The 21,730-nt window shown below is 54.7% G+C and overlaps 2 protein-coding genes across 6 annotated transcripts in view; both read right to left on the reverse strand.

The window, feature by feature from the left end:
* Positions 1-6,357, reverse strand: part of SFXN5 (sideroflexin 5) — a 124,621-nt gene extending 118,264 nt beyond the window's left edge. For all 4 annotated transcript variants that reach the window (XM_068966139.1, XM_068966152.1, XM_068966146.1 and 1 more), the window contains exon 1: positions 6,256-6,357. In XM_068966139.1, the coding sequence (XP_068822240.1) occupies positions 6,256-6,357 (102 nt within the window). The remainder of the gene's footprint in view (positions 1-6,255) is intronic.
* A 4,026-nt stretch (positions 6,358-10,383) lies between these two features.
* RAB11FIP5 (RAB11 family interacting protein 5) overlaps positions 10,384-21,730 on the reverse strand; it is a 42,602-nt gene continuing 31,255 nt past the window's right edge. Inside the window, exons 4-6 of one of the 2 annotated variants that reach the window (XM_068983153.1) lie at positions 14,595-16,577; positions 10,874-11,063; positions 10,384-10,587 (exon numbers count right to left, since the gene is read on the reverse strand). In XM_068983153.1, the coding sequence (XP_068839254.1) occupies positions 10,384-10,587; positions 10,874-11,063; positions 14,595-16,577 (2,377 nt within the window). The remainder of the gene's footprint in view (positions 10,588-10,873; positions 11,064-14,594; positions 16,578-21,730) is intronic. The other variant, XM_068983159.1, reaches the window with a different exon arrangement.

The following is a 21,730-nucleotide window of genomic DNA, read 5'->3' on the forward strand; positions in this document are numbered from 1 at the left end:
CCTGGCAATCCACAACCTTGGAGAATGTGATTTCTCAGTGAGTACAAAAGAACGGCTACCCAGTGAAGGAGGCGGCTGGGGTCCCTCAGAGCTGAGTAGGCCTAGAGGGACACACTCTTCTTTGTAGCTGTCATAATGTGTCTGTCCTCCCAGTCCAATGCAAAACATGGCAACCTCATCAGTCTTTATTTTCTCAACAGTTTTGTATACAGGGTCTTTTGGTTTTTTTCCCCCCAAAATTCACTTTTTACCCCATCAGATAATCAGTGGATTTTTTTTTCCTTCCCTTTTTCTTCACCAGAAGAGTGAGTCAGTCAAGTAATTCCTTCCCTTTCCCCTCACAAGAAAGGTGAGTCAGCTACTTCTCGGCAGGGGCTCCCGGCCTGCTGCTTCCTAACTCCCAGGCCTGGCCCAGGAGAGCAGAGCCAGAGAGCTGCCTCGAGAGCAGCAGCCCAGGGCAAAGGCCTGAGAAGAGACTGACAGCAGGCCTGTACCCGGACCTCTACGACTGCTCATCTGGATGAGGAATAAGCACTCTCTGAAGCTGTAGCCCAATGGCAGAAAGGCTAGACAAGCTCAGTAGTCCTCACCTGGTAGCACGCTGAATCCCCTGGGGTTTCTAAAATCCAGGTTGTACACCCAGGTATTCGAATTCTAGTGGCCTGGGGTGGGCTCCAGGCATGAAAGTCTGTTTAAAAATCTGCCCAGGTGATTACTGTGCAGCAGGGATGAGAACCACTGGACTTGAAGGTGTTGACCATCTCCAAGGCACAAAGTAGCCCTAGGACCAGCCCTGCGAACAGTCACTCTCTAGCCTCTAGGACGTAAGTGATTTAAAAACATAACTACCTGCAAGGCACTTTCACTTCAGAACTTATTTCAGCAAACTATATGAGACACCTCCCCATTGCCTCCTGACTCTCAGCCCACACAAACCTCTCCACCCTGAGGTGAAGAGTGCATTTCCAGGCCCACAAGCTGCCCAGAGCCAAGAGGGAGCCTTCAACAAGGCACCTGCTCTGTTCTCATAAGCCTTGGTGGATTCGGGGCCCAGCACACACATAGCACACCCATACCCCCTCTCATCTTAGCAGATAAGTGAGATTTCTGAAGGAGCAAGGAAGTTTAAAAATAATAATAATAAAGCAAACATTTCTGTATAGATTAAATCACAAATGGAAAGAATCATGTATGTTGTTTTCCTGTCCTGGGGCCTCAACTTGCCAAAAATGGTGTCAGCCCTAAAGGAAGAAAAGAGTGGGTTCAGGAAAGGAAATGAGTAGAAAAGAAGGAAATGAGTAGAAAAGGGAGCAGTCAGAACACAGAGCTCCCCCATGCACTCTGGCCATTTCACCAGGTAACATGGGGCGCTGGGTACAAGCACAGACTTGAAGTTGACAAGCACAACAGGGACAGAGGGGCATCTTACCTAATACCACAGAGAAGCCTTCAGCCACGTTCAGAATAGGAAAATTGTACAGGACAAGCAACCCAATTTCTTCAACAAATATTGGGTTGGCCAAAAGGTTTGCTTGCAAAACTTGAATGAACATTTTGGCCAACCCAATAGAAAGAAAGAGGGATGAACCCATCTATCAGTCAAATATAATGTGTGGGCTTTGTGGGAGTCTGATGGAAACAAACCAATTATTTTTAAAACATTGTAAGGGAAATGTGAATAGTGCAATGGACTGAACGCCTGTCCCCACACTCTGAGAGTCATGTTGAAATCTTGACACTCCACCCCCACCCCCACCTCAAAGGTGATTGTTTTAGGAAGTGGTGTCTTTGGGGAAGTTTTAATGTCCTTTTAAAAGAAACCCCAGAAAGATCCCTCCTCTCTTCTGCCATGGGAAGTTTCAGCTAGAAGATGCTATTTATGAACAAGAAAGTTGGCTCTCATCCGACAATGAATCTGCCGGTGCCTTGATCTTGGACTTCCAGCTTTGAGAACTATGAAAAATAAATTTCTGTTGTTCATAAGCTACCCAATCTACAGTACTTTGTTACGGCAGTCCAAACGGACTGGTTTGATGATATTAAGAAATAATTATTTTAGGTGTGTTAATGGTATAGTGGTTACATTAAAACTAATTTTAAAATCCTCTGATATCATATGAAAAAGAAGGCACTTCACTTCTGTGATATTCTCTCCCTAAAACCCATAACTGTCTAACCATTAAACACTGCTGCTGCTGCTGCTGCTAAGTCGCGTCAGTCGTGTCTGACTCTGTGCGACCCCATAGACGGCAGCCCACCAGGCTCCCCCATCCCTGGGATTCTCCAGGCAAGAACACAGGACTGGGTTGCCATTTCCTTCTCCAATGCATGAAAGTGAAGTCACTCAGTCGTATCAGACTCTTCGCAACCCCATGGACTGCAGCCCACCAGGCTCCTCCGTCCATGGGATTTTCCAGGCAAGAGTACTGGAGTGGGATGCCATTGCCTTCTCCCATTAAACAACACTAGACAAACCCAAACTGAGGGACCTTCTAAAAAATACTTGACCAGTACTTCTCAAAACTGTCAAAGTCATCAAACAGAAGGTAAGTCTGAAAAATTGTCATAAAACAGAGGGCAGACTGAGGAGACATGACAACTAAATTTAATGTGGGATCCTAGAACAGAAGAATAACATTAGTGCAAAAAATAGTAAAATCCAGCAGTCTGGAGTATAGTTAATAGTAATGCTGGTTTCTTATTCCGACAAATGTGCCATGGTAATCAGAGATGATGACTTTAGGGGAAACGAGGTGAGGCTTATACAGGAATCCTGCTACTCGAATTCTGCACACATAAAACTATTTCCAATTGTAAAAAGTGTATTTAGAAAAGCTAACTTAAACAGTCTTTCTTTTTTAGAGTTACCTATAGCAGGTAGAGTGAACTAATGGGCTTCGCATTAAAATAATTCCCTGACTGGGGGTGGAAGGCATAGAAACGAAGCTGGCCTAACACTGGTAATTGCTGAAGCTGAGTGATGGGTACACAGGAGTTCACTGACAACTGTCCTCAATTTTGTATGTTTGAAAACCTCCCTAATAAAAAAGTTGACAATAAACAGAAAACTGCAGACTCTGGAGCCAGACTGCCTACTGAATCGGTTTCTTTGTGTGCCAGTTTTCTCACCTAGAATATATAGGATAATTGTCTCAACCTGTCTCACATGATTGTCATGAAAATTAAATAGGTCAGTACATGAAAAGGTTAGGACAATACTCAGCTAGCATCATCATCTTATGGGAAGAAAGATGTTCACAGACCAAAGCCCATCAAAGCAAGCTTTCTCCACCCTCTGACACTGTTCAGAGCTCCTCCTTCCCCTGCCCCCTGCAAAGAGAGATCCTTGAGGAATGAAAGGAAGAAAGGTTCTGGGGGACTCCAGGGAGTAAGGAAAGGCTCTGTCCAGTCTTGCAGAAAATGGTGTTATTGGTTAGTGGATTAAGAGCAGTGCTCCTGCTGTGGGCTCTGGGACTGAACCCTGGATTATGAACCACTCAGGGTTCAAGGGGCTGAACGCAGTCAGTATGGTTGGAAGCAGGATTCCAGGGGATGGATAGGGGTTTGACTGGAGGGCAGCAGGGGTGGGCCATGCAGGCCTTTGGGGTCTTCAAAATAGAGGTCTTTACCTCAGAAGCAGGGGAAGCCACTGGAAGGTGTTTTAGAACATGTGTGATGGGGGAGGGTGCAGCATCGCCTGATCAGACCTGCACTGTTGGGACTCTGCCATGCTAAGAAGAAGGGATTGGAAGGGGGCCAGAGAGCAAGCAGGGAGACCTGGAAGGAAGCTTCTGCAGTGGCTCAAGAGATCAGTGAATGGGAGCTCAGTCTAGGATTCCAGCAGTGGAGACAAGTGGATCTGAGAGCTATATGAGATGAAAATCCTGTTTGTATTTAGAGGATGAAAGAGAGGAAGTCAAGTACACAGGGGACTCTGGGTTTCTCGGAGTCAACTTGATGGCAGTTTGGGCTGCTTGCACAACCAGGGAGTCGTGTGAGAGGGGCAGAGCTGGAGGAAAGACAGGTTCCTTAACATGAATGAATATCACATGCACTGTGCTTTACACAGGGCTGGAGGAGAGCTGCTTCAAAAGCAAATATAGCAAACACTTGCTGCCCTTGGGAGTGGTGCCAAAAAGAGGTACCAGCAATGGCTGCCTCGACAGAGTAGCCTCAAGTATGCGATTACATCTCCAGCAGGGATAACAGCAATGGGCTCCATCATTTGGAGCCACTAGGAGGTTCTCAAATATCTGTGTGTGACTGTCCCAGGACAGTTGGTGGAAAAAAACGAACCCATAAATTAACTGAGCACATTACTATGTGCTGAGCCCCAGCTCAGGGTATCATGGAGACAAGCGGAACTGCAAGAGCGGCCCCTCCTCTCAGAGTGTGTTCACCAGTGTTGAGGAGAACCAGTAATCACACAGAGGAGTAGGGATATTCGAGGACCACAGGGCAGACTGCAGTAAAGGCTGACTTATGAGGATCACACTTGGGGTAGTCAAAGAGCTGGGCAGGAGGGTCCCACCAGGGGATAAGGGAAAGAAGGGAGGAAGCGTTTAAAAGGAGGTGGGCCTGAGTCTTGAAGGACTAGTAGAATGTGGGGTTGGGGAGTGGGGAAGGGGTCAGCTAACGAAGCGTCACTCAAGCCCAGGCACAGGCACCCCAACAGGCCACTCTGGGTGGCACCTTGCACTGGCAGGATGACATCAGTCTCGCCTTAGATACTTGCTGCTGCTGCTGCTGCTAAGTCGCTTCAGTTGTGTCCGGCTCTGTGCGACCCCATAGACGGCAGCCCACCAGGCTCCCCCATCCCTGGGATTCTCCAGGCAAGGACACTGGAGTGGGTTGCCATTTCCTTCTCCAGTGCATGAAGGTGAAAAGTCAAAGTGAAGTCGCTCAGTCGTGCCCGACTCTTAGCGACCCCATGGACTGCAGCCTACCAGGCTCCTCTGTCCATGGATTTTCCAGGCAAGAGTACTGGAGTGGGGTGCCATTGCCTTCTCTGACTTGCATGTTGAGACGGTTTATTTTTTAAAGGAATTAAAGTCTTGTTTAAAAACAGTGGGGATGTTTTCTCAGAAGGCTCAAAAGCGCAGCTCCTTAATTAGCAAAGCTCAGTGCACCGCTTTGCTGGAACCAGTCCCTCTCCCACCAACATGATAATAACCAACCAATCAACCACCGCACCGATCTTGGTACAACTTTCTTTCATTCCTGCAAACTTTCCATCCACCTCCGTGGCGTTCCCCCCGCCCCTCAACCCCAGGCAAGCCTAATTCACTTTAGCCAAGTCTCTTTGCCCCTTTTCTTAACAAAGTCCATTTCCTCAGCGCTGGAGGCAGCAGGGACCCGGGTATGCGGTGTAGGAACGGTCCCACCCAGGCTCCTGCCCGGGCAATAAGTCTGAACTGCGGACTCTCTCTCCTGGGCCAAGGGAGAGGAAGAGACTGTCCTGAGGAGAAAAGGTCCGAAGGAAAAGGACGACTGTCACCGTGCTCCGAAGAGCCACATAGGGTCGGACAGAGACGAGCGCTTCGTGGAGGTCGCAGAGGGTTAGGGGGCTGGGGTAAACCCCCGGGGACGCGGACGCTCCGAGCTCCGGGGATGACACAGCGTTTCCTCTGCACCCCCGGCTCTCCCCGCACGTCCTCACTCCATCCCCGACAGGGCACCTGCCGGCCAACTCGCTGCATCAGCGGAGGGGACAGGGGTGGCCAGGCACCCCTCGGCAAGCGGTCCTAACCCATCCCCACCGCGGACCTAGCTTGGGGTGGAGAGCTGGGAGCGGGGCAGCTAGGGAAGAATGTGGGTCACCAACCGGGAAAAAAGTTAGAATGCACCTCGACCACGCCAACTTTTCACCCAGGGCCGGATTCGAACTTTCCGCCTGGAGTGGGCGGCTGCACTGCCCAAGCGACCCTGAAGCAGCAGCTTGGAACCCGGGGCTAGGATCCCCGGCCGCGGCGGGCAGTGTCCAATCACAGAGCGCCTCTGGCAGGAAGGGCTGGAGGGCGCGGGCGGCGGAGAATGACGGCGCCGATGGCCAATAGGGAGCCAAGATATCAGCCCTCGCCCACCCCACTGACCAATGGGAAAAAGGTGACGGTGGCCGAGGTCCACCAGGCAGTAGCTGCAGGCTCCCTGGTGGCCGCGGGTCGGAGACCCTAGGGCTAAAGAGGCTTTTGGGGAGGAGTTTGCTCGCCCTCCCTGTGCCACCCACCGACCCTCAAGCCACAGCCCGGTCCTCACCTGCTGGAAGCGGGGTTTGCCAAGCTGGAAAGGCGGTGCATCGGTCGAGGCATTAGCGGCACTAGCCGCCGCCGCCGATGCCGTAGTCGCTGTATCCGCCATGGCCACTGACGCCTGCAATCTCCGGCCCTTTTAAAATGTCCCTCCTCGGCCCCCGCCACAGCTGCCTGTCCCGATTGGCCATAAGCTACCGCAGCAAGCCGAAGGCGCAAAGGGTTGTGGGGAGTGTAGTTTTTCTTGTCTCGGAGCTTGACAGCCCTAGACTGCGGAGAGTTTCAATGACTCAGACTGGGTCTGGGTTCCCGCCGCTAATTTTGCAGGCGTCGGCAGTCCAAGAAGAGGGCGCGTGTACGTCTCTTAAGATCTCAGTAGGGGTCAGTCGGGCGACCCCTCGCCGGTACTGCCCCTAGAATTTTGAGTTGAAGCAGTGGGCGTCGCCCCTGGAGCTGCAGCCCAGAAGGACACTACTGATATGGGTCTGACCCTTGGATCAGATGGGCAAGGACTCCAGACGTAGTAGGGAAATCTTGGAAAGCTTTTTACGAAGAATCGCACTGCAGAATCTTCATGCAGGTCCTTCTGTCACCACACTGTCCCTTGGCTCTTGCTCTCCAGTCACCCTGATTCAGCTCCTGGAGCATTCTGGGCGCTCGTCGCTATTGACCCAGAAGATATTAACTTTTGGTCTTCGCCTAATGCAGGCTCTCTCTGGCTTCAGCCTAAATATTGCGTTTCCCGATCCTCGCCCTGCTTGGGCAAAATCTTACATGTTCCTATCAGCCAGCACTTTCCTTTCGCACCCGTTACATTTATATTTATGGTTTTGAGTCGGAGAAGGCAATGGCACCCCACTCCAGTACTCTTGCCTGGAAAATTCCATGGATGGAGGAGCCTGGTGGGCTTCAGTCCACCGCTAAGAGTCGGACACGACTGAGCGACTTCACTTTCACTTTTCACTTTCATGCATTGGAAAAGGAAATGGCAACCCACTCCAGTGTTCTCGCCTGGAGAATCCCAGGGACGGGGGAGCCTGGTGGGCTGCCATCTATGGGGTCGCACAGAGTCGGACATGACTGACGCGACTTAGCAGCAGCAGCAGCAGTGTTTAACGGTTAGAGAGTTATGGGTTTTAGGGAGAGAATATCACAGAGGTGAAGTGCCTTTCTTTTCATATATCAGAGACATGACTGAAGCAACTTAGCAGCAGCAGCATGGTTTTGAGTATCTGCCTTTTCTTCTGTGAGGTCCACAGGGCAGGAGTTGTGACTTTGGGATTCATTGCTAAGTCCTCAGTGCTGAGGGCTCAAGCAGAGACTCAAATATCCTGTTGCTGTAAGAGTTAAAACAGCAGGGGCTTAAGAGCCCTGACAGCCTTCTCTTCCTCTGGCCAACAGAAGATCTCTTCTGGGTCCAATTCCAGGGCAAGAAGAGAACTGGGATGGGGAAGGGGAGTTTCAGAAATGCTTAACAACCATCAGGTACCAGGACTTTCCCTTAAGCAAGAGTACCACCAACTGTAGAGCAAGGCACCAGCGGGGATAATAAACACACTCATGCAGAATAGACTAGCAGACTCCCAGCTGAATTATCTGGTCAGTGAGCCAGACTCGGGGGAGGACTATGGGAAGGACAGAGGGAGAGCTGCCTGTTTTGCCCAAGAGGGCAGTAGAAATGTTTGGTTCTGACCTTAGGAACTTCCTCTCCGCTGGCCAGCTTTGAGTCTCCTCAGGCTTATGGTGAAGTTCAGGGTTGCACCATGCCTCTGGACACTGCATGATCTGTAGCAGTCAGCTCCTCATCCATGTTAAACCACAAGAAACAGACTTTTCCTAGCTGTGGAGAGTCTAGCTGGCCATGAAGAACCATTTGTATCTTGGATCTGTATCTCATCCTTCCCTACTAGACTAAGTGGCTTGAGAGTAGGAACCAAGTCCTGAAATCCCTCTGTATTTCCCACATTACGCAACAAGTATGGGTAACCTGGGAATGAGAAAAGGCTTAGCCCAGCCCACTGGGCAACACTGTGCTGCTGCCCCTGAGGTCAGGGCAAGGACAGTATTATCCAAGAACCTCATCATCTTGATTAAAGGCTGCTTTCTTCCTGAAGAAGCCTCCTTCATATGCCTATCAACAGTAACACAACAGAGCCACCTACAGTATGTTAATTTTTTATTCATCATAAAGTGCTCAAAACATGAAGAACAAGCTCTTTATAAACAGGCGTTACAACTAGGAAGACAAACAGCAAAGCAGTACTGTGCCTGCTCCCTGCCCACTTCACCTGCAGCTCTCCTCCACGTTTTGGCCAGGAGCATAAACAGCCACAAGAACCCTGGGCTTCAACCCAAAACTCTTAAAGAGACCTCTGCCCTGGGCATTTTGGAAGCCCACAACCAAGGGTGAGCGGAAGACCAGGGTCAGGCCTGGGACTGAACAGTGCCCAGAGGAACATCCAGTGGAGGAGTAATCCCCCTCCTCCTGAAGTGACACCCTCAGTGACCCCCCCAAAACATGGCCAAAGTCTTGAGCACCCATGGACACTCTTCAGCTTTGATGAGTGATTCTTAAGGTAGATGGCATGACAGGGGCTTTCCCCTGTGTGTGGGGCTCCTCTGCTTCATCCTGGTGGAAGGAAAACGTCACCCAGATAGCACATCCCTTCCCGTGGCTTTCCAAGTGACCCCACAAGCTGTCTCATGAAGAAGAGGTGGCCACAGAGCAGCTCTCACATTTTCAGTGGGCCAGAAGTATCCCCCTTCAGCACCTCCTCACCCCACAGTGTTTGCTAAGGCAGAGTGGCCCCAGCCACCAAAGATTTCCCTGCAGATGCCTTGGGGAAGCCTGTCATGTTTACCACAAGCAAACCAGAGGCTGTGTCAAGGGTAGACACTTTGTTTCAAAGTGCACTGCAGCAAAGCCAGGCAAGGACATGGGGCAGAAGGGACAGGCTGGTCAGCAGCTAGTGGATGAATGGGAGGGCAAGAAAGGCTTTTTCCTAAGTATAGGCAGGGTGGGGCCTCCCACTTCCAGAATGTGGCTTTTATCCTAAGACCCTCCTCAGCTGGGGAGGTGGAGACGGCAGGGAGGCTGAGCGAGCAGCAGCAGCTTGGCCAGACTCTTAGCTGGAATTAACTCTACGGGAAGGGGCAGAGCATGCAGCAGCACTGCCCTACCCTCCTTGCCCACTCCCAGGCTCCCGAGAGATCCACCCCATGTGCTCAACAGGAGGAAAGCGCAACACCAGTTAGGGGGAGAGGTCTACATCCAGGGGCTTTTGACCCCACCCACAAAAGGCACATTTTAATTGGTTTCCAAAAGTTCAAACCCTGCGCTAGCAGGGTTTTGGTATCTAGACAGGCAACGAGAACAGAGCTGGAGGCTTGCTCCCCAAACATAAGCAACCCAAAGCCCAGAGGTGAGTGAGGAGGCACTCTCCCAACTCTGGCCCCAGCTCTCCACACATTCACATGTGACACTCACTCGGTGCAAAAGTCAGAAGAGGAGGGCGGGGAGTGGCCTCCGTCTTCTCCCTCCATCCACGCTGCACTCGCTCATGAAACAAGCAGACTCGGACGTGGCAGAGAAAGACCAGACCACGAGGCTCCCTGCTCCCGGGGGTATGGGTGTGAAGCTGAAGAGTAGGCAACCTGGTTGCCCACAACTCACAGCCACCTGGGCAGCTTGGTCCCTACCACAGCCCCAGTAATACTAGGAGCCCTCCAGAGGCGGAGGGAGGTGGAGAGGACAAGGGTTAGCTGTGGAAGAAATGGGGGTAATAGAGCATGTCCCAGGTACCACATCAACTTGGAGCTCACCCTGGTTTCAACTTGAGGGCTAAATTCTTTGTTCCAATTCTCTGGAGCCCCCATAGCTAAGGGGTATGAAAATAGGCAGGTGGGAAAGACCCAGAGCTCCCAAAGACACACAGGTTGTCCACAGTCCTTAACGGTGCCAACGGGAGTCCATACGGCCCCCTTTCCAGCAGCCCCAGCTGAGGGAGGAGACGGGGGGGGGGGGGGGGGGCCACAGGGAGGGACTTAGTTCAGCGGGAGGGAGGAAGGGAGGGAGGGAGTGGCCCTGTGGGATAGCAGGTCTGCGCCAACCCTCCGGGAATGGGGATGAAGGGGGCTACTTGGGGGGAGCGGGGGGTATCTGCAGCAGCGTGGGCGAGCTCTCCATGATCCGCACCAGCAGCCTGTCGATGTAGCTCTCCAGCTCCTGCACATGCTCGTCCCGCTGGCTCAGCTCCCGCTCCCGCTGCAGGAGCAGGCCAATGAGCTCGTCGTGGGTCAGGTGGTAGTATTTGGCTGACTGGTCCAGCACATCTGAGTCCTGAGGCCAGACGGAGGGAGTGTGGGCAGAACAGCCTTGGGCCCACCTGCCCCGCCCCCCACAGCCCCATTTCCCAACCCCGGCCCTAGGAGCTGCCTCTGTCCCCAATGCCAGGGACAGCCTAACTGGCTTCAAGGCTCTGGCCAAGTGGGGCCAGGGGCCAGGCCTGCTTCTTGCTCCAGCCTGCCTGGCATGCCTCCCCCGCCCCCAAACCTCGAGACGCCTGGCATCTCTTCAGAGTACCACACTCCTGGTCTGAAACCCCTGGCACCCTGCTAGACCTCACCTTCAGCCTCTTGGCATCCGCAGTCTGGCCAACCTGGGGGGCTGGAGCCACAGGCTGAATGCTGCCAGAGGTGACTGTCTTGAGCTTCTCCAACCCACTGCTCAGGGCTGTGCTCAGACTGGAGCGGGACTGCTTCCGGTCAGGGCTCCCCTCCACTGGGGCAGTGCTGAGGGGCCTCACAGGGTGGGGACTGTGAAGACAGACAGGAGACGCGTTACAGGGAGGACGAGCGGCACGAGGGAGCAGCGGCCACCTTCTCCGTGGGGCCAGCAGGGCTCACCACCTGGTGGCCCCTTGCCCTGCTCTCCACCTGCCCCCACCTGCCCCCTCCCTCCCTCAGACCCCTCCCTCTTCACGGAGACAGCCCAGGCTGCTACAGACTTCTCCGGACCTAATCCCAGTCTTTAATCCCAGAACCCCCACCCCCACAACTCCCTCCCTCCCTCCCTCCTCTTCTCTATTGTAACTTTTCTCCAGGGTGATGATCGATCCTCCCAGTTTCTTAATTTTCCCAGGACGGGGGATTCCCAGCAGGCAGGTCTTTTAGTGCTAGAACCGGAAAGACCAGGCAAACCTGTGGTGCTGGGTCACGGGCCTACCTCACTCTACTGGTTGCTTGCTAGCAGCATTTACACAGGCCTGAGAAACACTCCCTCGAGCTTGTCTGAGCTTGTCTTCATCTAGCCATCCCCCTCAGTCATCTCCACCTCCTCTTCCTTCTCAGGAGCCTCTCCAGAGTATGCGGACTGCATTCTCTCCGTAAGTGCCCACCTTTCGTCGACTCCTCAACCCGTTAGGACAGCGGCCCCCACCGGCCTGTCACAAGCGTTCCTGCTGAGGCCACCGACCCCTCAGCTCTCACCTCACTGACCTCTCTGTGGTCCTCCCCTGGCACCACTCACTTACTTTTCCTTTGGGCTGCTCCTTCTCCCTGGATGGAAACCCAAAACCTCTGTCTGGCTTCCAGACACCTGACATCCTTCCCAGCCTCAGCTGAGGGTCTGCCTCTTGGTTCCCGCCCCAACCCCTACTCTCCATCTGCAGCCCGGACTGCACCCCTGAGCTCTAGACCTATGTAGACAGTTGCAGACTGGCTCCTTCAGGGTCCACGCTCGCCTCCAGCCTGACTGCCCTTTCCGGTGCTCCCTGGCAGCGAGTACCAGGCACCATTAGCTTCTTATGGCTCCAATCAGAAACCTAGGAAGCCCTCTGAACGCCCTCCTTCCGCTTCAACCTTGACAAACATCAAGCTCTGCTGCCTTCTCCCACACTGTCCCCTCCCCTCCAAGCCAGCACTGGGTAAGACTTTCCAGCTACACCCAAGCCACCACCTCCAGCCGTTCCCCCATCTGCTGTGGATAAAGGTCTCCCCTCCCTGGCAGCTCCCTATCAAAGTGTGTGTGTTCCAAGTCGCTTCAGTCATGTCTGATTCTTTGCAACACCATGGACTGTAGCCCAGCAGGCTCCTGTATCCATGGGATTCTCCAGGCAAGTATACTGGAGTGGGTTCCCATGCCCTTCTCCAGGGGAATCACCCAACCCAGGGATTGGACCCAAGTCTTCTGCAGTCCTGCACTGCAGGCAGACTCTTTACCACTGAGCCACCTGGGAAGTCCCTATCAAAGTAAGAAAACACAATCTCCACCACAACCGGGCCCCAGGTCTGTCCTCCAGCCCCTACTCTGTCTGTCCCTCCAGCCAGAGGAAAACATGCTCTCCGTCACCTTCAGGTTCTTATAAAAGCTGTTCCTCTGTCTGGAACACTGTCCCTCTGCCTGTCGGCCTGCTAATGCCGGTTCATATTTCAAGGCTGTGCAAGTCCATTTCTTCCAGGAAACCTTCCTGATCCCCCCCATGCTTACTGGGGTGACTCTCCTCGGAGATCCCCCAGCACCCGGTACCTGTCACAGGTACCCAAACTGCAAGCACTAGCCTCCAAATCAATGTACCTGCCTCTAGGGCACCTCTGAGAATCTTCATTTACTTCACAGAGGATGCGGCCTGTTCAGTGTGGGGAAGCACAGCGGCTTAGTCCAAGGCCCTGACTACACTGGAGGGAGGCCCAGCCAGCCCCCGAGAAGCCAGCGCTGGCACTCAGGACAGGGCTGCGGATTCGGTGTCAACCCAGGAGGAGAGGCAGAGAGCCCGGGGTGGGGGTGGGGGGTGGGGCAGACAGTCGGGAGAAGGACACATCCAGCCCGTCCTGCCCATGGAGGCTTCACAGGTGGAGCAGGATGTAAAGGCAGCGCTCAGGCCACCGGGGGGCAGTGCCAAAGGAGGGGAGGGAGGCAAGTGGGGCGCAGAAACACCCTGGATGGGGCCCTGGAGCCCTGAGCCCTCGGTCTGCTTGTCCGCTACGTCTGAGGGACCCCAGACCCCGTGACTCTCACAGACTTCATTTCCTCATCTGAGAAATGGGGACAGCTTTACTTGGCCCATCCATGTCATGATGTAAGGAACGTGCCAAGTACAGACGTGATGTCAACTCTGAAGAGAATAAAACTTCCAGAAAGTGGTGAGTATAATTAGAAGTGGTACTGGAATGTGGCAGCGCCAGCTGAGGGTGCTGTCATCAGAGCAGGGAAGCTGTAATCACCTCCTCTCTCCCACCTCTGGGATCAGCATCACCACCTCTCCCCGGAACAGCAGCCGGAGCAGCCCAGACTCCTTCCCACCCACTTCTCAGAAATCAGCACTGGCCCTCTGGGGCTTCCCTCCCCCGTTTCACTTTTGTCTGCTGTCTGGCTTGGGAACTCCTTGGGAATACAGCAGGAGTAGTGTCTTTCACCTCTGTTCAGTGGCTGACACACAGTGGACACTCAGTGAGTCTGGATGACCAAAGGTATGAGCTGGTGGGCTGGGGGCCACCAGAGGCCAGTGCGAGAGCCTGTGCCCCCTGCTACCCACCCCTGCCTCTTCACTCAGCTCTCCCAGAGCACCAGACTCCCTCTGAATTTTGCTGCTCCTGCTAAGTTGCACACCATTCCCCACAGTGACCTAGCTCTGCAGGACTCAGCTCTGGTCACCCCTCACCAGGCACCTGGTGAGGTCTCGGCCTCCTAAGTCTCCCAAACAGAACAATGCCACAGTGACCACAGCCTCACAGGCATCCACTGACCTCTCAGCACAGTCTTAAGCACACTGGGACCACCCCGTGCAAGGCACAAATGCCAACCAATGAGGCACCTGCTGGAGTCAGAAAAAAACAAACCTTTTTTCTGGGGGTCATACCCAGGGAGCACCTTAGATTTTCTTTTGTCCTCTAAAGGTATTTTGGCTCTCCTCTCTGATCCCAGTACCAGGCCCTCCCCTCTAGTCTCTGCCTTCACAACCTACTTCCCCAGGCCTGCCTTGGAGGACATGGCCCCCATCTGACAAGCTGAACTGCCCCAGCCTCCTTTGTGCTGGGAACCTAAGCTCTCATCTCTGCTCCCCCGCTGGCCTGTATCATTCTCCCCACTCCATGCCTCCCCTCTTCACCTCATCGTCATCATCCCCCAACTCCTGACCTATGGGGAGGGCACCTGCTGGCCCAAGGTCCCAAGAGGAAGCAGCCTCTGAGCCAGCACCATGGAAGGCTCATGTCTCCAGAGCTCTGGGGTGAAGGAACCCCTCATCACCCCCGAAGGGGCTCAGGCGAGAATGTGAGCACCTCAGGCCTTGGGCCGCTCTGCCCTCCACCTCCCTTCCCCCCGGAGAGCGTTTTCCGGTGGCCGCTCACCTGGCACTGGGCTGTGGATCCTCAGCTGGTCGTGTCTCCAAGGGCAGAAGCGCAAGCGGGGAGGCTGGGGTGCCTGCAGCGTGGTCCTCCCCAAGTGGGGTGGAGGGGCTCCCAGTGGGGGAGGCTGGCTCCCCGGGGGCTGGGGAGGAAGAGGTCAAGGTGCAGGCTCCAGGCAGGGGAGAACACGGAGGGCTGGGGCCCCCGTGGTGGTGGCTGGCCCCGGGCAGGAGAGGGGCTGGTGGGAAGGCAGGTTCTGGGGGGCTGGGCAGCTCTTCTGGACCAGAGCGGATGGAGGAGTCCCTGGACCCTGGAGGGGATGTGGATGGGAGGCTGGGGGGGTCCTGGCTCCCCTGAGACGTGAAGGGGTTCAAGGCATCCTCCTCTGAGAGCCCTAAGTCAGCCTGTCGGCGGCTGCCTGACGGGAACCCAGGCCCCTCTCCTACTGGATCCTGGCACTGGGCCTCAGGGTCTTCTCTCTTTGGAGTCCCCCACATCTGCTGACTCTGAAGAGCCAAGCTCTTTGAGTAATGGGGTGTGGGGGCAGGGCCCTGAGGGCAGCTGGCGGGCACAGAGAGGCAGGGCCCGGATGCCACGGGAGGGCTGGCATCCTCTGCTAGAGCTTCTGGGCCTGGCCCACCCAGCGCGGCTCCAGAGGAATGGCTGTCAGACTCCAGCTCAGGTTTCTGGGCCTCCTCCTCCTGCTCGGCCTCCTGGGGACCACCGACAGGTGCACTTGGGATGACATCTTCTTCCCCCGTCTCTGACCCCCTGCGACTCAGCCCCCCTACCGCCTCCTCCTCCTCCGCCTCTTCCTCCGCTGCCGCCGCCTCCTTCTCCTGGGAATCTGAGGGGCTGAAGAGACGCGGTGGCTTGGGAGGTGGTGTCTGGGGCTGCAGCCCCTGGTCCAACTCCCACTCAGGCTTGGACTCTGAGTCTGGCTCCGGGGGGGCCAGCCCCCCGCTCCTCTGGGGGCTCACAGGTTCTGGTGCCCGTAGCTGCATCTGGGGAGGAGGAGGCAGCTCATCAGACGACCCTCCCTGCAGGACCGGTGAGGCAGTCTCCGCCGCAGGAGAAACGGTGACCACATCCCATGGCCAGGAATCAGCCACTGTATCGAGCTCGTGAAAGAGCTGGCTTCCACCTCGGCAGGTCTCCTCGTCCTGGTGGGCCTCAGGGGCGCTGTCTGGGTCAGGCAGCCTCTCCCACACGCTGATCACTTCTGGGGAGCTAAACAGAGACGTCGCGCTGTCTGCCGGACTCTGCCCCGCTTCCCCTCCTGGGGCCGGCAACTCCCTGTCTGCTCCGGAGGCTGAGGCTCCCGGGTGCAGCTGGGCTGACGCGGGGGGCAGACAGGCCCCTTCTGACCCGAGGGGCCCTGGGTCAGCCACACTCGTGCTCGGACAGTCCAGTCCCAAGTCCAGAGGAACTCTGGGCTCCAGCCACACGTTGCTCCCACCTCCTTCTCCTCCCACAGGGTCCCCCTGGGGCTCAGCTGCCTTCATTGTCATGGCCCTGAGGCCTGGGTCTTGCAGCCCAGTCGCCTCCAGCCCGGCTCCTGGTGGGGCCAGGATCTCATTCCTGGCCTCTGGACGCAGCCTGCTGGCAGCAAAGATGTTGAAGGTGTCGTCCCACTCAGGCGGGGCTTTCCCAGGGGAGGCCAGAGGGGTGGGGTTGGCCCTCGAGGCACTGGGGAGAGAGGGAGCAGGTGAAGGAGAGTTAAGTGCTATGTCGGCTATGAGCTCCTCGAAGAAAGGGTTGCTCTGCAGGGAGGTGAGGAACGGGTTGGTGAGACCCGAGAATCCAGATGGGGTGGCTTCGGGGATGGCGGCAGCAGCGGCAGCGGCAGCGGCAGCGGGGAAGGTGGCTGCACCAAGGTTAGTGCTTAGCAGGGGAGCAGTGGGGGGGGCCGGAGTGCAGGGGGGGCAGGGGTGGTGGTGAGGAAGAGCAGCCAGGCCAGATTCTACCTGAGGAGACACGTCCAGGCTGTGGGGGAGACAGAATCGTGAGCCTCCTGGTTAATGCCGAGACTGGAGAGGCCCCTGCTGAGCCCCACGGCCTGCCCCCCACCCGCCTGGGGAAGAGGTGCCAGTGCTACGCAGGCTGGGCTCAGGGACGCGGGCCCGGGGACAGAGGGAAGCCCCCGGCACGTACATGATGAGGCAGCACCCCCAGGACGAGGATGCTGGACAGAGCTCATCTGATCCTCACACCAACCCCGAGGAGCAACACTCCCATTTTTACAGGTGGCATCCCAACTACGAGCCCCTGCTGACAACTACTCAATGCCAGACTGCCATCTGAAGAACCAACTAGAAAGCACTTTACATCTCTTTATGGACTGAGAAAAGAAAATACCGGCTGGTTGGGACAGGATAGACAGACCAGAGAAAAGCCAGGCGCAGGTACGTGGCTGGACGAAGTCAGGACTAACAGAACCCAGCTGGTGCCTGACCTTCTGACACCTGAAACAGCCTGGGTCCTCCTGAGCCCAGGCGGAAATGGAAGGTGATGATGGGGCTGTTATCAGATGTGACACGGTATCAACCAGACAGAACCTTCTGTTGTGGCCTTCTCGCTTTTGGGAGGGGTACCATAACCAGCCAAAGAGGATGAGACACTGCTGAGGATGTCTGCCGCCAGGCATCCACCTGGCCCGGCACCTGGCAGGCAGCCTCTCACCGAGGACACCGGCGGGCCAGGCTTGGAAGTGACCCCGCGGGGGAGACCAAGGCTGGAACGTGGCAGCAAGAGCAACTCTAGATGTCACCAGGGGCCTCCTGGGGTCCCCCACACAGATCCCTGGCTCCCCTGGGAAATCCACTCCCTGATGACACACTTCCATTAACCAAGACACGTGCTGGCCTTCAGGTGCCCCCTCCGGGCTCTCCCTGCGGGGAGCACACCCTGCACCTATCCCTTATCTGTGGCACGCAGCTGACTTGAGGAGAATGGGAAGGGACAGACTCTAAAATGAGAGCTTTTGGCTTCTCTGGGACACCCCCGGGACACAGACAGAAGGCCAGAACGATAGCACAGGGGAAAAGGGGGGGCCTGACACCCTCATTTTCAGCAGTCTGACAATGCTTTGCAGCTCAGCCCACCTGTCAGACCCAAACCTCATTGGCCGCGGCTGCTATCTCGAGTGCCATCTTCCATTCCCACAAGCCCTAAGACCCCCAATTCCTCGATCCCTGCCAGCCCAGATGGAAACATCCCGAAGAACTCCTATACATCTGTCTTCTCCGTTCAAGCAGCTCCTTCCCATGGGGAAATGCTGGGGGCGAACTCTGAGGTGGCAGAGGCCAGGCTTCAACAGTCAGCCCATGAGGAAGGAGGGCAGGGGTAGGAGAGGCGCCTACAGAAAGAGGCCCAGGAGTCTGGAGTCAGGACGCTTCCGGGGAGCCAGGGCCCAGTCAGAGGAGGTCCCAGGGGGCTGGGCGGAGGCCGGGCCGCTCGTCTGCAGACACCAGGGGCAGGTGATGGGAAGGAGTCACGGGAGGGCTTCCCAGACAGGCTGGAGTCTATCAGCCTAGTCTCAAAGGCGGGACACAGTCAGACCCCAACCCCTGGGCTTCTCTTAAGAATCCGGCTTCCAGAGACTCTTCTGAGCCTGTTTTTGCCCTGTAATAACTCCCGCAGGCGGGGAAGAAAGAGTGGGGGGCGGGGCGTATAAAGTTTGCCTTCTCCCACCTCACCAGGGCTTTCCAGAACAGCTCTGCTTCTACGGTGAAGACACGGTGAAGACACGGAGCGAGGGAGGACCCTGGGCCCAGAGTTCCTTTCTCCTTTCCTCCAGAAACGTCTGCCTCAGGGGCCAGAAGAGCAGAGCCCCACCACCGCGTGGTCCAGTCCACCCCACCATCAGAGTGCCAACCCTGCTGGCGGGGCTCGGCCCCAGAAGCAGGGCTGAGCGAAGCGGAGCCAGCTCTTCCCAGTGCCCTTGATGGCAAGTGGACAGAGGAGTCTGGCAGAAGCAGGTCCATCAAACATTAAACAGCCCCAAGCTTAACCCCACAGCCCTCAGCCCCGGCCTGGCCCCACTCACCCGTACGGTCTTGCAGCAATCTGGCGGACTGTCAGAGCCACAGGGCAGGAGAGGGCAGGGGAAGGGCTGGGAGCCGCAGGCTCAGCTGGCAACCCTCCCTCCACTGGCTCCCCAGAGGGGCACACGAACCCGTTGGTATGGCACCCGCAAATGGCCTTCCCTAGAGGAAGGAGCTCCAGGTACAAAGCCTAGCTAGCAGCCGCCCCAGAGCCAGCACTTCACCACTTCATCCGCCCTCCCTGCCCCCGTGCGCCCCCCAGCTCCACGCCAGCTGCACATTCTGCAAGTTCTCACTTTACAAAGTCCCCTCCCAGGAATTCCTTTGCGGTCCAGTGGTTAGGACTCCATACTTTGGCTGCGGAGGGCCCAGGTTCAATGTCTAGTCACGGAACTAACATCCCCCAAGTTGCGCAGCCGGGGCAAAAACAAAAAAAAACTCCCCTCCCTACCACTGCACCTGACACAGATCAGAAACGCATTGCCGTGTGGGGCTGTCTTCGCAGGGTATGCTCTGAGAACAGGGCCCACTGTGCCAGCCCCGCACACTGCTGCCCTGTTCCTCCCGACCCCCACCAAGCATCGAGGCTTCAACACACCCTGACTCATCTTCTCTTCCAGGACCAAAAGCTAGGGAAAGAAATCAGAAGTCCAAGGGTCTCTGCCCCTCCGGTGTGAGAGAGTAAAACTTCAGGGCCTTAGTGTTGCTTCAGGAACCTTACAGCAATCGCATGAATCCACCACTTAACACAGCAATCGTCTGCTCACTCTGACAGGCCCCCTCTTCTTAAACACAACTGTCGCTGGGTGACCCCCTACAGCACGAAGAGGACACCCCTGTAGCTAGGGGCCAGGCTGCACTGGTGGACAGCTCTTCCTTTAGACTGAGACGAGCCGTGTGTCCTTGTTATCTCCATGCACTGGTCCCAGGGGCATCAGTTCAGTTCAGTTCAGTTGCTCAGTCATGTCCAACTCTTTGCGACTCCATGAATAGCAGCACACCAGGCCTCCCTGTCCATCATCATCTCCCGGAGTTCACTCAAATTCATGTCCATTGAGTCGGTGATGCCATCCAGCCATCTCATCCTCTGTCGTCCCCTTCTCCTCCTGCCCCCAATCCCTCCCAGCATCAGAGTCTTTTCCAATGAGCTAACTCTTCGCATCAGGTGGCCAAAGTACTGGAGTATCAACTTTAGCATCAGTCCTTCCAAAGAACATCCAGGACTAATCTCCTTTAGAATGGACTGGCTGGATCTCCTTGCAATCCAAGGGACTCTCAAGAGTCTTCTCCAACACCACACTTCAAAAGCATCAATTCTTCGGCGCTCAGCCTTCTTCACAGTCCAACTCTCACATCCATACATGACTAATGGAAAAACCATAGCCTTGACTGGACAGACCTTTGTTGGCAAAGTAATATCTCTGCTTTTGAATATGCTATCTAGGTTGGTCATAACTTTCCTTCCAAGGAGTAAGCGTCTTTTAATTTCATGGCTGCAATCACCATCTGCAGTGATTTTGGAGCCCCAAAAAATAAAGTTTGACGCTGTTTCCCCATCTATTTCCCATGAAGTGATGGAATCGGATGACATGATCTTAATTTTCTGAATGTTGAGCTTTAAGCCAACTTTTTCACTCTCTTCTTTCACTTTCATCAAGAGGCTTTTTAGTTCCTCTTCACTTTCTGCCATAAAGGTGGTGTCATCTGTATATCTGAGGTTACTGATATTTCTCCTGGCAATCTTGATTCCAGCTTGTGTTTCTTCCAGCCCAGCGTTTCTCACGATGTACTCTGCATAGAGTTAAACAAGCAAGGTGACAGTATACAGCTTTGATGTACTCCTTTTCCTATCTGGAACCAGTCTGTTGTTCCATGTCCAGTTCTAACTGTTGCTTCCTGACCTGCATATAGGTTTCTCAAAAGGCAGGTCAGGTGGTCTGGTATTCCCATCTCTCTCAGAATTTTCCACAGTTTATTGTGATCCACACAGTCAAAGGTTTTGGCATAGTCAATAAAGCAGAAATAGATGTTTTTCTGGAACTCTCTTGCTTTTTCCATGATCCAGTGGATGTTGGCAATTTGATCTCTGGTTCCTCTGCCTTTTCTAAAACTACCTTGAACATCTGGAAGTTCATGGTTCACATATTGCTGAAGCCTGGCTTGGAGAATTTTGAGCATTACTTTACTAGCGTGTGAGATGAGTGCAATTGTGCAGTAGTTTGAGCATTCTTTGGCATTGCCTTTCTTTGGGATTGGAATGAAAACTGACCTTTTCCACTTGACTTCACATTCCAGGATGTCTGGCTCTAGGTGAGTGATCACACCATTGTGATTATCTTGGTTGTAAAGATCTTTTTTGTACGGTTCTTCTGTGTATTCTTGCCACCTCTTCTTAATATCTTCTGCTTCTGTTAGGTCCATACCATTTCTGTCCTTTATCGAGCCCATCTTTGCATGAAATGTTCCCTTGGTATCTCTAATTTTCTTGAAGAGATCTCTAGTCTTTCCCATTCTGTTGTTTTCCTCTATTCCTTTGCACTGATCTCTGAGGAAGGCTTTCTTATCTCTCCTTGCTATTCTCTGGAACTCTGCATTCAGATGCTTATATCTTTCCTTTCCTCCTTTGCCTTTCACTTCTCTTCTTTTCACAGCTATTTGTAAGGGGCATGGAGATCTAGAGAGGCTCTCCCCCAGACACTCCCTGAAAAGGCCAAAGCCGACCTTTCAGGCATTCCCACCCCAGCCAAAATGCCTTCAGCCAGCACCCCCACGACTCCATCTCCTGGCATCTAACAGGTACCCTAATGTTCAGGAAATGTAACAAGACACCCTCTCCCTTCATCTGGGCAGTGAGGTGATCCGGGCGGGGGGTGGAGGGGGGGGCGGAAGGGGTGCCTGTATGCTGCCACGTAGGGAGATCATAAGAGTTATCTTCCAAACCAGAATAGTTTTAATATAGTAAAGGGGACTATGCCAGGAAAACAGGCATAAACAGGACTTCGAGCCTCATTACCTCTAAGTCACTAGCACACGCCAGAGTCACGGGTTTACACCACTAAGGATGCCCCTGAGACCCCAAGTTCTCTCAGCAGC

This window comes from Capricornis sumatraensis, chromosome 1, assembly GCF_032405125.1.
Source record: "Capricornis sumatraensis isolate serow.1 chromosome 1, serow.2, whole genome shotgun sequence".
NCBI lineage: Eukaryota > Metazoa > Chordata > Mammalia > Artiodactyla > Bovidae > Capricornis > Capricornis sumatraensis.